General features: G+C 36.9%; 1 protein-coding gene across 2 annotated transcripts; it reads right to left on the minus strand.

Annotated features, from left to right (window-relative positions):
* Window positions 1-95: 95 nt before the first annotated feature.
* On the minus strand, window positions 96-4,931 carry LOC133879497 (uncharacterized). Of its 2 annotated transcripts, none has more exons than XM_062318070.1 (5): window positions 2,146-2,291; window positions 1,059-1,968; window positions 637-881; window positions 299-536; window positions 96-193 (listed from the first exon to the last, which is right to left on the minus strand). In XM_062318070.1, the coding sequence occupies exons 1-5, from the start codon at window positions 2,161-2,163 to the stop codon at window positions 183-185; spliced, it is 1,422 nt and encodes a 473-aa protein (XP_062174054.1). In that variant the 5' UTR covers window positions 2,164-2,291; the 3' UTR covers window positions 96-182. The 2 variants fall into 2 exon arrangements, with proteins under 2 accessions (XP_062174054.1, XP_062174053.1); XM_062318069.1 differs by lacking the exons at window positions 96-193; window positions 299-536; window positions 637-881 and adding exons at window positions 2,888-2,993; window positions 3,079-3,336; window positions 3,429-4,931 and having other exon boundaries at window positions 1,830-1,968; window positions 2,146-2,792.
* Between the last annotated feature and the right edge of the window lie 8,178 nt (window positions 4,932-13,109).

Raw genomic sequence — 13,109 nt, forward strand, 5'->3', positions numbered from 1 at the left:
TTGACATATATAAGAAACAGATAGCGATAAAAATAGTATAAATAAAAATAAAAACAATTATCAACAAATATATATAACATAAACATATATATTTTCATACCTCCTCGTGATTAAATCTGGCATAACTTTTAGATCCCGTACAATGAGGAAGGTCATTCTGCTCACGCAGCCTCTTCATCCGTTCAGAGGTTGCCTACGCATTTAACATGAAAATAAAAATGTAAGCATTGACACACTTAAATTAAAACTAAAATTAAATAAACTGTTATTAAAAAACCACAACATTTTCTTGGCTTACATACGATTTTTTGCTCACGGCACCAATCTCTCAGCAGGAACTCTACATCTTCTGCGTCATAGTTGCCAAAAAAATTGTCCGGCATTCTCGCACGGATAATCTCGGGCGTGTCACCGTCTCTAATACGTAGTTTGGTTTTGAACCTCGACTTCCACGAGCGGTGCTTACGGCCAATATCACATAAAGCCTCCTGTTGTGCCCTGCGCGCGTCTACTGATACAGGTACATAGAACTCCTCCTGCACATTCAACACATTTTTATAGGTTTAAAAACTTCAAGAAATACATTAATCTCAAGTTTAATTCAAATAAATAATTAAATTATATTCATAGACATACCATCAGCGCGTCCCACATTGCCTGCTTAATCTGCCTATTTACCTTCGCCCATTCGTCCCGCATGTGTATGTAGGACCCACTCCTGATCATCTTGCCCTCAGCCCGCCGAAATCGATTGCAGGCCCGTCCTACAGGTTGTATAGCAGCATTGTACTGCAATACAACCTTCTTACCCCTCGGGAGGACCCAGTTTCTCGCTGGGTCGTCAATCACCTCATAATAAATGGTCCCGTCTGGGTTGTACCCTAATGAAAGAAATATTCAACATTAATGTTAAAAATTTAATCATAAGATTAAAGAACATATATATATATATATAAACAATTTCTAATCAAATATTTATTTATTTAAAAACCAAAAAAAAAAAAAAAAAAATTTGGTAAGAGAATATGAGTTTTAAGGATGTCTAAATATGTACTTACCCATCAACCGAATCTGCTCAATCCGTATGTGCTGGGTCGCTGGGTCGCCCGCAACCTCCTCCCCAACCCCTCCGGCTTGTGGATTCTGCTGATCATCATCTGAATCCATATCCTGGGGACTACCGGGGGCCAACTGATCGGTACCCAACATCGCAACGTCCTCCTCATGGGTACTCTGGCTCCCCCCCACATCTGGCATCTGACTCTCACCGGAAAGTGGCATCTGACTCTCACCGGAAAGTGGCATCTGACTCTCACCGGAAAGTGGCATCTGGCTCTCACCAGATAAAGGCATCTGGCTCTCTACATGCCTCGGGCCCTGACTCGCCCCCGATGCTGGCATCCGTCTCGGCCCCGGGCCCTGACTCGCCCCCGATGCTGGCATCTGTCTCGGGCCCGGGCCCTGACTCGCCCCCGATGCTGGCATCTGTCTCGGCCCCAAAATCTGGCCAGGCATCGCCGCCTGTGCCGGTATCTGTCCCAACCCCATAGCCGGCATCTGCATCTCCCCGGTCTGTGACAGTGGAAATCCTACATCCTGCGTCTCACTATCAGGGTTACACGTCATAGGTCCACTATACGTATACGGAAAGTACGGCGCATAACCCTGTGACCCCATCCCTTCTCGCAGCCACCATCGATATGCGTTACCCGGTTGGGTGAACCCTATCTGAGATAATGTCGGCAGCTCCGACAATGGAGAGCTGCAAGGTCCAGCTGTGCTGCTCTGTCCGTGATCTGACGTGGGCACGGCCACCGTACCCGGCAACAATGGTCTATAAGGCCCGTCTGGGTGGTGTGGCCACGCTGCAGAATACAATGCCGTCGAAACAGTGGGCGTGGTCATGGGGGGCACGGGTGGGCTAGGTGCCCGATACGCATAATGAGGGGGTCTCTGGTCCATCAATACCTGCGAACAAATGCAGACAAATTAATTAGAATATGTTTTTTTAATATATTTTTAATGAACATACTAAAGAACAGCGAAATTTATACAATTAATAAAAATTTGTATTCAGTACAAGCGAATTGTACAAGCAATATATATATCAGTCAAGTGTATTGAGTTCAAGCTAATTATACTCACAACAAATACATCAATCATTGTATCACGGGAGCTTCAATAGGATCTACGTCGGGCCTGTCGTACTCGAATTCGTCATTCGTATCTGGTAGGTCAGCAGTGGCTAGTACGAGCGGTACGCACTCATGGTAGGTTGTACCATCCTCATTACTCCCATCCCCCTGTCCAACGTCGTACACGTTGCGCGGTTTGGTCCTAACCGCACAAACCCAATTTGGGTTCCTTCCATCTTCTACGTAGAATACTTGATCCACCTGAGATGTAAGCACGTACGGCTCGTCCTGAATCTGTTCTCCCCTGTGGACGAGGTGATTGAAGTTGACAAACACTAGGCCATACTCGTCTATTGTGAATCCTCTGTCCATTGTGGGGTCTGCCCAATTGCACTTAAATAAGACGTACGTAGTCCTGTCATAGTACTCGACCTCAAATATATCGGTTAACTGTCCGTAGTACGTTTCGCCTTCAACGGTAGGAACACAGACGCCGCTATTCTGAGTCCTCCTTCCCACATCATGAGCAAGCGTGCGAAATAATTTTCCATTTACCACGTACCTGTTGTACTTCACCGCTGTCTCCTTTAGCCCTCTACAACGCATAACCAACTTGTGGCCCAATTCCTCCCTACGTTGATCGTCCAGGCCATCGACCTATGTTTTAATTACAAATAGTAAACATCACATTGGGTTATAATCCTGAACCCGCATAAATTTATCCAATTTAAAATTTACAACTATTTCCTTACATATGCACGGTACCATTCGCAGAACTGCTCATGATGTTGTGCTTCAATAAGAGCCTCCGTAATGCGACCCCTAGTGCATGATCGCCTAAGCGCGTCTTTGTGCATCCTACATTCAGCGTATACAATTATGTAATAATTGTTATTAATACTTTTACTCGAATTCTGCTAAATATAAGGTTAGGACTACTTACGTCCGCAAATTGTGAAACTCTTCAGAGTTGAACACAATATAACGATGAATCTGGTGCATTATCAACCGGTTCATGGTAACACGCGTGCCCGCTCCCTTGGATCCATCAGGATTCCTCTGAGGTCTGTTGTGGAATGTTGGTGCGTTATTCAGATACCTTGAACAGAACGTTACCAGCTCGGTCGCTATGTACCCCTCCGCAATGCACCCCTCAGGAGCTGCTTTATTGCGCACATTATTTTTGAAATTCCCCAGACTCCTGGTTTAAACACATACACGACAATTTAATTGTCGTCAATTAGGATTACAATTAAATAAAAATATTTATTTACATATTACGCCGAATTTTACCTCTCTGCCGGGTACATCCATCTATACTGCACGGGTCCGCCTAGTCTACACTCGCGCACAAGATGCACAACCAAGTGGACCATGCTGGTAAAAAACCCTGGAGGGAATATCTGTTCTAGCTTGCACAAAGTGATACAGACGTCACCCTGCAGTCGGTCCATATCTTCTTGTGATAGCTTTGTTGAGCATATGCCTCTAAAAAATGCAGAAATCTCCACAAGAGGTCTAACCACTTTATCAGGCAATGACTTACGCAGTGCAATTGGAAGAAGCTGTTGCATCAGTATGTGGCTATCATGGCTCTTCAAGCCAGAAATTGTACGGTCCTTGAGCCGAACACATCGTGAAATGTTCGAAGCGTATCCGTCCGGGACCCTAACATTTCGAAGAACCTTCAGAAAATTTTCTTTGTCCTCTCTAGACATTGTGTGACAGGCAGCGGGAATATACGTTTTACCGTTGGCGGCCGTGAACGGATGCAACTTAGGTCTCAACCCCATTTCCTGCAAGTCCAGCCGAGCTGCCAAGTTGTCCTTCGTTTTCCCTTTTATATCCAAAATAGTGCCAAGTATATTGTCCATGACATTTTTCTCTATGTGCATAACATCAAGATTGTGCCGAAGCAAATTGTCTTTCCAATACGGCAATCTGAAAAATATACTTTTCTTCTTCCATATAACATCGGAACTCCCTGCACCCTTCTTCCGCTTCTTCCGTTTCTTCTTCTTACCCGCGGTCTCATCTCCAAACGCAACTCCGTCCAACTGTTGGAGAACCTCGTATCCGCATGGCACAATCGGTGCGCTGGCAAATTCTTCGGTACCGTCAAATGTCCTCCTGTTAAGCCGCCACAGATGTTCAGGCGGCAGATATCTCCTGTGCCCCATATAGCAAAATTTGCACCCGTTCTTTAAGCGTATAGAACGCGTCGATTGCATACAGCAAGGACATGCCTTCGCACCCCTGTTAGGCCAACCTGATAAATCTGCATACGCTGGCAAGTCGTTTATCGTCCACATCAACTGAGATCGCATAATAAAATTTTCCTTCTTTGAAGCATCGAATGTTCGTACCCCTACATTCCACAGTTCCAGCAACTCATCAATCAATGGCTGAAGGTAAACATCAATATCCATACCTGGTGAGCTCGGTCCAGGGATAACCAAGGAAAGGATGAAGGACGACTGTTTCATGCACATCCAAGGTGGCAAATTGTACGGCACAAGCATTACGGGCCATGTGCTGTGAGATGTGCTCATGTTCCCAAATGGATTAAATCCATCTGCTGTCAAACCAAGCCGGACGTTTCTACTCTCTGCCATAAAATTTGGATGTAAAATGTCGAACGATCTCCATGCCTCACCGTCGGCCGGGTGCCTCAATACGCCATCCCTAGTGCGGCCTTCTGCATGCCATCTCATATGGGGCGCAGTATGCTCAGACATGAATAACCTCTGCAACCGTGGGATGAGTGGAAACCACCTCAAGATCTTCACCGGGCGTTTTTTTCTCTCTGATATGATCTCACCATCATCATCTACATGTGTATCAGCCCTCCACTTAGACTCTCCACATACGGTACATGAATCTAATTCTTTATTGTCTTTCCAGAATAACATACAGTCGTTACGGCACGCCGAAATCTTCTCATACCCCAGACCCATGCCACTTAGGAACTTCTTCGCCTCGTACGTGTTATCTGGCAATGCCTCATCGCAAGGAGGCAACAACTGATTGATGAATTCCAGAATGTCTGAAAAAATCTTGTTACTAATACCTCCAACGCACTTCAAGTTGTACATGTGTACAGTAGCACTCAATTTACTGTGCTTTGTACCAGGGTGAAGGGGCTTCTCGGCAGTCTTTAACAGCTCTTGGTACTTCAATGCGTCCTCGCACGACGTATCTTCATCAACTTGTTGCGGAAGAGTACTTGCGGCTTCAGGAACATCGTGCACGCCGAAGGCGTCACGCAACATGGCGTGCATGTTATCATCCTGTTCCACGGCGACACCCTCCTGTTCTGTGACTTCACCATGTTCAGTGCTATGGTCAGCGGCCTCTGTGCCACTGTGATAACTCGAACACTGACCAGGAATAGCGGATCCAGTCGTAGTCTCACCGTGCATATACCACAAATGGTATCCCGGATTCATCCCCCGACCTCCAGTCAGGTGGGCAAGAACGTAATCAGGAGTGTGACGCTGGTTATTTCGACAATACTTGCATGGGCAGTAAATTTTTCCATCGACGGCCGTACAGTTACGAACGGCAAATGTCACAAACGCCCTACACCCGTCGTTATACGTTGTCGTACCCCTAGGTGCTGACATCCAAGACTTGTCCATATTCCTCTGTATAGGGTTAAGAGGACAAGACAAATCATACGTCAAACAAATAAACGTGTAAAAAAGTTGAGCATGTCACGCAACATGGGGTGTACGAATTTATTTCCCTTTTAAAGGGTTTATGGTTAGAGTTTAGGGTTTTAGTTTTTTTGTTAGAGTTTAGGGTTTAGGGTTTATGGTTTTTTAGGGTTTAGGGTTAGGGTTTGTAAGGGTTTAGGGTTTAGGGTTTAGGGTTAGGGTTTGTTAGGGTTTAGGAGGGTTTAGGTTTTTTTTTTTTTTTTAGGGTTTAGGGTTAGGGTTTAGGGTTTAGGGTTTAGGGTTAGGGTTAGGGTATAAATTTAGAAAGTGTAAGATTTTTTTTTTTTTAAAGGGTTTAGGGTTAGGGTTTGTTAGGGTTTATGGTTAGGCTTTTTTTTTTTTTTAAAAAAAAAAAGTGTAGGATTTTGTTTTTTTTTTTTTTCTTTTCTTAAGGGTTTAGGGTTAGGGTTTGTAAGGGATTAGGGTTTAGGGTTAGGGTTTGTTAGGGTTTAGGAGGGTTTAGGTTTTTTTTTTTTTTTTTAGGGTTTAGGGTTAGGGTTTGTTAGGGTTAGGGTTAGGGTATAAATTTAGAAAGTGTAGGATTTTTTTTTTTTTTAAAGGGTTTAGGGTTAGGGTTTGTTAGGGTTTAGGGTTAGGGTTTGTTAGGGTTAGGGTTTAGGGTTAGGGTTAGGTTATAAATTTAGAAAGTGTAGGAATTTTATTTTTTTTAAAGGGTTTAGGGTTAGGGTTTGTTAGGGTTTAGGGTTAGGGTTTGTTAGGGTTAGGGTATAAATTTAGAAAGTGTAGGATTTTTTTTTATTATTTAAAGGGTTTAGGGTTAGGGTATAAATTTAGAAAGTGTAGGATTTTTTTTTTTTTTTAAAGGGTTTAGGGTTAGGGTTTGTTAGGGTTTAGGGTTAGGGTTTGTTAGGGTTTAGGGTTAGGGTTTGTTAGGGTTAGGGTTTAGGGTTAGGGTTAGGGTATAAATTTAGAAAGTGTAGGATTTTTTTTTTTAAAAGGGTTTAGGGTTAGGGTTTGTTAGGGTTTAGGGTTAGGGTTTGTTAGGGTTTAGGGTTAGGGTTTGTTAGGGTTAGGGTTTAGGGTTAGGGTTAGGGTATAAATTTAGAAAGTGTAGGATTTTTTTTTTTATTTTTTAAAGGGTTTAGGGTTAGGGTATAAATTTAGAAAGTGTAGGATTTTTTTTTTTTTTTTTAAAGGGTTTAGGGTTAGGGTTTGTTAGGGTTTAGGGTTAGGGTTTGTTAGGGTTAGGGTTTAGGGTTAGGGTTAGGGTATAAATTTAGAAAGTGTAGGATTTTTTTTTTTTAAAGGGTTTAGGGTTAGGGTTTGTTAGGGTTTAGGGTTAGGGTTTGTTAGGGTTAGGGTTAGGGTATAAATTTAGAAAGTGTAGGATTTTTTTTTTTTTTTTTAAAGGGTTTAGGGTTAGGGTTTGTTAGGGTTAGGGTATAAATTTAGAAAGTGTAGGATTTTTTTTTTATTTTTTAAAGGGTTTAGGGTTAGGGTATAAATTTAGAAAGTGTAGGATTTTTTTTTTTTTAAAGGGTTTAGGGTTAGGGTTTGTTAGGGTTTAGGGTATAAATTTAGAAAGTGTAGGATTTTTTTTTTTGTTAGGGTTTAGGATATAGGGTTCGTTATGGTTTAAGGTTAGGGTTTGGTTATAGAAAATGTAGGAATTTTTTTTTTTTTTAAAGGATCTAGGATTAGGGTTTAGGGTTTAGGGTTTTAGTTTCTTAGGGTTTAGGGTTTAAGGTTAGGATTTTTGTTTTTAGTGTTAGGAATTTTTTTTTTAGAAAGTGTAGGAAATTTTCTTTTTAAGGGTTTAAGGTTAGGATTTTTGTTTTTAGTGTTAGGGTTTCTTTTTTTAGAAAGTGTAGGATAATTTTTTTTTTTAGGGTTTAGGGTTTAGGGTTTAAGGATAGGACTTTTGTTTTTAGTGTTAGGGTTTCTTTTTTTAGAAAGTGTATGATATTTTTTTTTAGGCTTTAGGGTTTAGGGTTTGTTAGAGTTTAGGGTTTAGGGTTTAAGGTTTAGGGTTAGGGTTTTTAAGTGTAGGAATTTTTTTTTTAGGGTTTACGATTTAGGGTTTAGAGTTTAGGGTAAGGGTTTTTTTTAAGAACGTGTAGGATTCAAAGTTTATTTAAGGGTTTATTATTGTGTTGGTTTTATGGTTATGATTTGAAGATATAAAGTTTAGGGTTGGAGTTTAAGTATTTCTTAAAAAGTAGACGGTCAATTTTAATATTTTTTCTTTTTTTATTCAAACCCATTTTATTGGTTGTTCCCATTTATTATTTTCAAAAGTGTCATCGTTGGTTTATAACGTTAAACTAATATCGGACATTGTTTGATTTTGTTTGACTAACAAAAAAACATTGTAATCCATAATAACACATTCAAAATATATATATATATATAACCTCTCAAATAAAAAATTAGGATAGGAAAAATTAAAAACATAAAAAACACAACATGGCAAAAAAGAACATGGCTTTCAAAAAAATAAAAATACATATAACACTAAATGACACAAAAATACAAACGCCTACACAATTTCTAAATATCAAATCTGTACTAACACAAAAATACATGCAGCATTGTTAAAAAAAAAAACACAAACTATAGCAAAAATGAAATACCTACTCCAAGAAAACCCCCCCAAAAAAAAAAAAAAAAAAACAGTAATTTAAGCTTACACTGATTCAGCAAAATTGAAAAAATAAAATATAACACAGTCCAAAAATTATTACAATTATCAATCAAGAACAAATGTCCAAATTATTACAATAAAAATTATTACAATATATATTCAATCAGTATTTCATTTACATGTTGAAAAAAAAAATGAAATACAAATTTAAGGGGAAATTACTCACTGTCGACGGTAGGTTGTGGATTTAGGGCTCCTTCTTTATATATATACCTGCATATTCGGATATACATTATGGAGAAAGGAAAAAAAAGTTAGCAAATGTATATATATATAACACTAAATTTATCTGCAATATATATTAAGAGCACCGGCGACTGAACAGAGAGAGAGAGAGAGAGAGCCACTGACCCGACCGGAGGAAAGGGAACCGACGGCCTAGCCAACCCCTGCCGGAGGGACGTCCCAGTAGAGAGAGAAAGAGAGAGAAAGAGAGAGAGAGAGAGAGAGAGAGAGAGAGAGAGAGAGAGAGAGAGAGAGAGAGAGAGAGAGAGAGAGAGAGAGAGAGAGCGAGAGAGCTAGAGGGAATCGGTGAGAGAGAGACAGTCGGTGAGAGGGAGACGTGACGACGCCGGAGCTCACCACACCGGCCGGCTGAGCTCGCCGGAGAGACAGAGAGAGAGAGAGAAGAAATGAGAGAGAGAGAGAGAGAGAGAGAGCGAGAGAGAAGAAATGGGTAGCTTCCTCTGGAAGCTACCCATTTCTTATATATAAATATAAGTATATAATTTATATAATATAATATATATTTATATTATTAATTAGTTTTACGTATATAATATATAATGTTTGGCCAGGTGGCGCGCGGGAGAATTCCCGCGCGGCATCCGGCCAAACAGTTGGAGACGTGTTTATAAATACACGTCTCCACATGCTATATATATTTAATATTTAATATATATATATATATATATATTATATCTATTTTATATAAACCCATGCAACCCTAAGTTCATGCAATGCATGTACTGCATGTACATGCACTGCATGAACTCATGTTAATTATTATTATTATTTTTTTGGGTCTACATATATGCTTCACAAAGTTGGTTTAATTATGCATATAGTACAATATGTCAATTTAGGGTTAGGGTTTACGTACTTATAAGTACACCATATATATATATATATATATATAACTCATCATATAAACCCTAATCATAAGTGTATGTATTTTGTATAGCAAACAACCATAACCCTAACTGTATGTACTATATATAGAAAAAAACCCTAACCCTAAAATACACGTCCCCCATAGTAGAAATTGTATTTAATTTAAAAAGTAATAAATATATCTATATATATAATAAAAAATAATTATATATAGAAATAAATATATTATTTAAAAAATAATAATTTAATGGTCCAAAAAATTAAACTATAACTCTAAGTGTATATACTATATATAGCTATAAACTATAACCTTAAGGGTACGTACTATACTAAAACCTAAAACCATAAAAAATAAAAACTAAAACCTAACCATAAAATTAAACTCTAACTCTAAGTGCTAGACTATATATAGCTATAAACTCTAATCATGAGGGTACGTACTATATCTAGTCATAAACCCTAACCCTAATCCTCTATCCAAAAGTATATAATATATATATACATATATATATATATATATATATATATATATATATATATATATATATATATATAGCTATAAAACTAAACCCTAAGTAAATGTACTATAACTATAACTATAACTATATATATATATCGGAACAATCTAATTTTGAACTGCTCATGATTTAACTTATATATATATATACTTAAAAGTGTACAATAATGACACGTGAAAAATATATTGACATTATTATTCATTAAACGTAAAATCAATAAAATTATAACACATAGCCCTAAGTGTATATATTATATATACCTATAAACCCTAAAACCCAAACCCTAAGTGTATATATATATATATATATATATATATATATATATATATATATAGCTATAAAACTAAACCCTAAGTAAATGTACTATAACTATAACTATAACTATATATATATATCGGAACAATCTAATTTTGAACTGCTCATGATTTAACATATATATATATATATATATATATATACTTAAAAGTGTACAATAATGACACGTGAAAAATATATTGACATTATTATTCATTAAACGTAAAATCAATAAAATTATAACACATAGCCCTAAGTGTATATATTATATATACCTATAAACCCTAAAACCCAAACCCTAAGTGTATATACTATATATATCGATAAACCATAATCCTAAGTATATATACTATATATAGGTATAAACCCTAGCCCTAAGTGTATATACTATATGCTATAAACCCTAACCCTAAGGGTATGTACTATATATAGCCATAAATTTACGAGGGACTAAACTATAAGTATTTAATTCATTATGTAGCGCAGAACTCTAAAAATAATTGCATTTACTATATATAGACATAAATAAAAAGGTTACTGTATATAGTTTCTAAACCGTTTACATGCATGCATATCTATATATATAGTATTAATTATAGGTTTTTTAACTTTGTTATGTTTAATTTTTTTTTTTTTTTGGTTTCTAAACGTAGATGGTGTACAAAACTAAACCCTAATTTAAACTATTTAGTTTAATTATATATTTAGCATCAAATTTGTATAATTATGCATATAGTACAATATGTAAATTAGGTTAGGGTTTACGTGCTTAATAGTATACTATATATATATAAATAAGGAACCTAAAAAGTATAAATTCCAACCAACAAATTTACATATAGCATATAGTACAATATGTAAATTAGGTTAGGGTAATTTACACCGTATTTTTGGATTAGATTTGTATGATTAATAATGTAAGGAGTTTTTTTTTTGATTTTTTTTTTTAAATAATTAATACAACACAGAATTTTTTTTTTTAATATATATTTGGCGAATTAATAAATTTTTGACACGTGTATTAATACACGTGTCCATTTGGACACGCATATGAAATACACGTGTCCAATTGGACGCGTGTCTATATACACGCGTCCAAAATGGACACGTGTATTCCATATGCGTGTCCAAATGGACACGTGTATTAATACACGTGTCCATTTGGACACGTATATGAAATACGCATGTCCAAATGGACACGTGTATTTCATATGCGTGTCCAAATGGACACGTGTATGTCATACACGTGTCCATTTTGGACGGCTTCACAAATTGACACGTGTCTAAAATGACACGTGTCAATTTGGACGCGTGTCTACAGTAACGGGTACTGTAGACACGCGTCAAAATGAAGGTGTTTTTGTAGTGTGTGGATAATAGGTTTAAATTGCTTTTCGAGCATGGTAGAACCTTCAGTGTATTACTTCGAATATTTAGTGTACTGTTTTTAACAAAGAAATGTATCTAGCTACTTCGAACATTCCAGAGATGTTTCAAATGTTCGACCAATGGTTAAAATTGTTTTATTTTTAGGAAAATAATTTTGAGGGCACTTAGTTGAATAAATCTAGTACTACGAACATATACTTGTAAAAATGTATTTTACCAGTTAATTATTTGTTATTTATATTATTATTTTGGGGTATTACAAAAAATTTGGGGATCTGACTAAAAAAAGACAAGCACTTTGAGACAAAATTGATCATTTTTCACTTTTCACCTCTATTTTTGTGATTCAACGTAGTTTAACATAAATAGGGTACTCAATAAATCTTGATTTGAATTGCTACATTTTCTTTAACTTTTTCTTATTATATGGGAGACAATCCAAAATAAACGGGTATGAAAGCTATAAGTGTAAACCACAATCAAAATCTATGGAAGCATATGTTTACCTAACCTTATTGGAGATGCTCTAAGGCATATATGTATTGTTTTTTTTTTTTTAACTTCATAAAGTTTATACGAATGAGGATACAAAGAAGAGCATTGGGGAGAGACAAAAAGACGTGGGGTCAAGATCATTAATTAGTTTGAATAGAGAAATGAGGAGGCATGATGGGAGGTGAAGAGGGAACATAAAGAGATATGGGAAAGGTCATTAACTTGCACTTTTAGAAGAATATGGATAAGTAATTCTATCATCACTACCATAAGTTTATCACTACCATAAGTTTTTCAATACATTTGCAAGCTATAGATTTGAGTTCACGTTCCTCTCAAGATTGAGATTCAGTGCTATAAGTAGTATTGGAAAACTTATGCTAGTGGTGATACTTTATAACTTATGGTTTAGACGAGTGACTTCTAAAGTGGGGTTTCTTCTGCTTTAGAAACTTTTTATATATTTTGATGTATAATAAAAAGGATGATTAAGGTTGAGCCCTTATATATTGAACGAAATGATTTATTCTTAAGGTAATTTGGTTCAAATAAGTGTCATTTAATAGTTTTGACTTCTGGAAATATGATCTTTTTCAATTTTTTATTTGTTTATTTTTTTTTTAATGTTGACTTATAGTTTTGAGCAAAACACGTATACTGGTAAGAACTTAATTAATTTCAAATGGACAATTGAAGGGAATGATGCCTAGTCATGATATATTACGTCAAGACACCAAAAGGAGTTGGTCCTTTCATCCCCTCAAATGGGGGGTTTCCATTT

This window comes from Alnus glutinosa, chromosome 10 (assembly GCF_958979055.1).
Source record: "Alnus glutinosa chromosome 10, dhAlnGlut1.1, whole genome shotgun sequence".
Classification (NCBI taxonomy): Eukaryota; Viridiplantae; Streptophyta; class Magnoliopsida; order Fagales; family Betulaceae; genus Alnus; species Alnus glutinosa.

Bases quoted from the DNA above. Each gene is read 5' to 3' on its own strand.
- LOC133879497 (XM_062318069.1), bottom strand. From the start codon at position 4,873: ATGTCTGAGCATACTGCGCCCCATATGAGATGGCATGCAGAAGGCCGC. The intron at 3,337-3,428 runs GTAAAATTCGGC...TGTTTAAACCAG, and splicing joins TGGATGTACCCGGCAGAGAG to GAGTCTGGGGAATTTCAAAA. The intron at 2,994-3,078 runs GTAAGTAGTCCT...CGCTGAATGTAG, and splicing joins GAGTTTCACAATTTGCGGAC to GATGCACAAAGACGCGCTTA.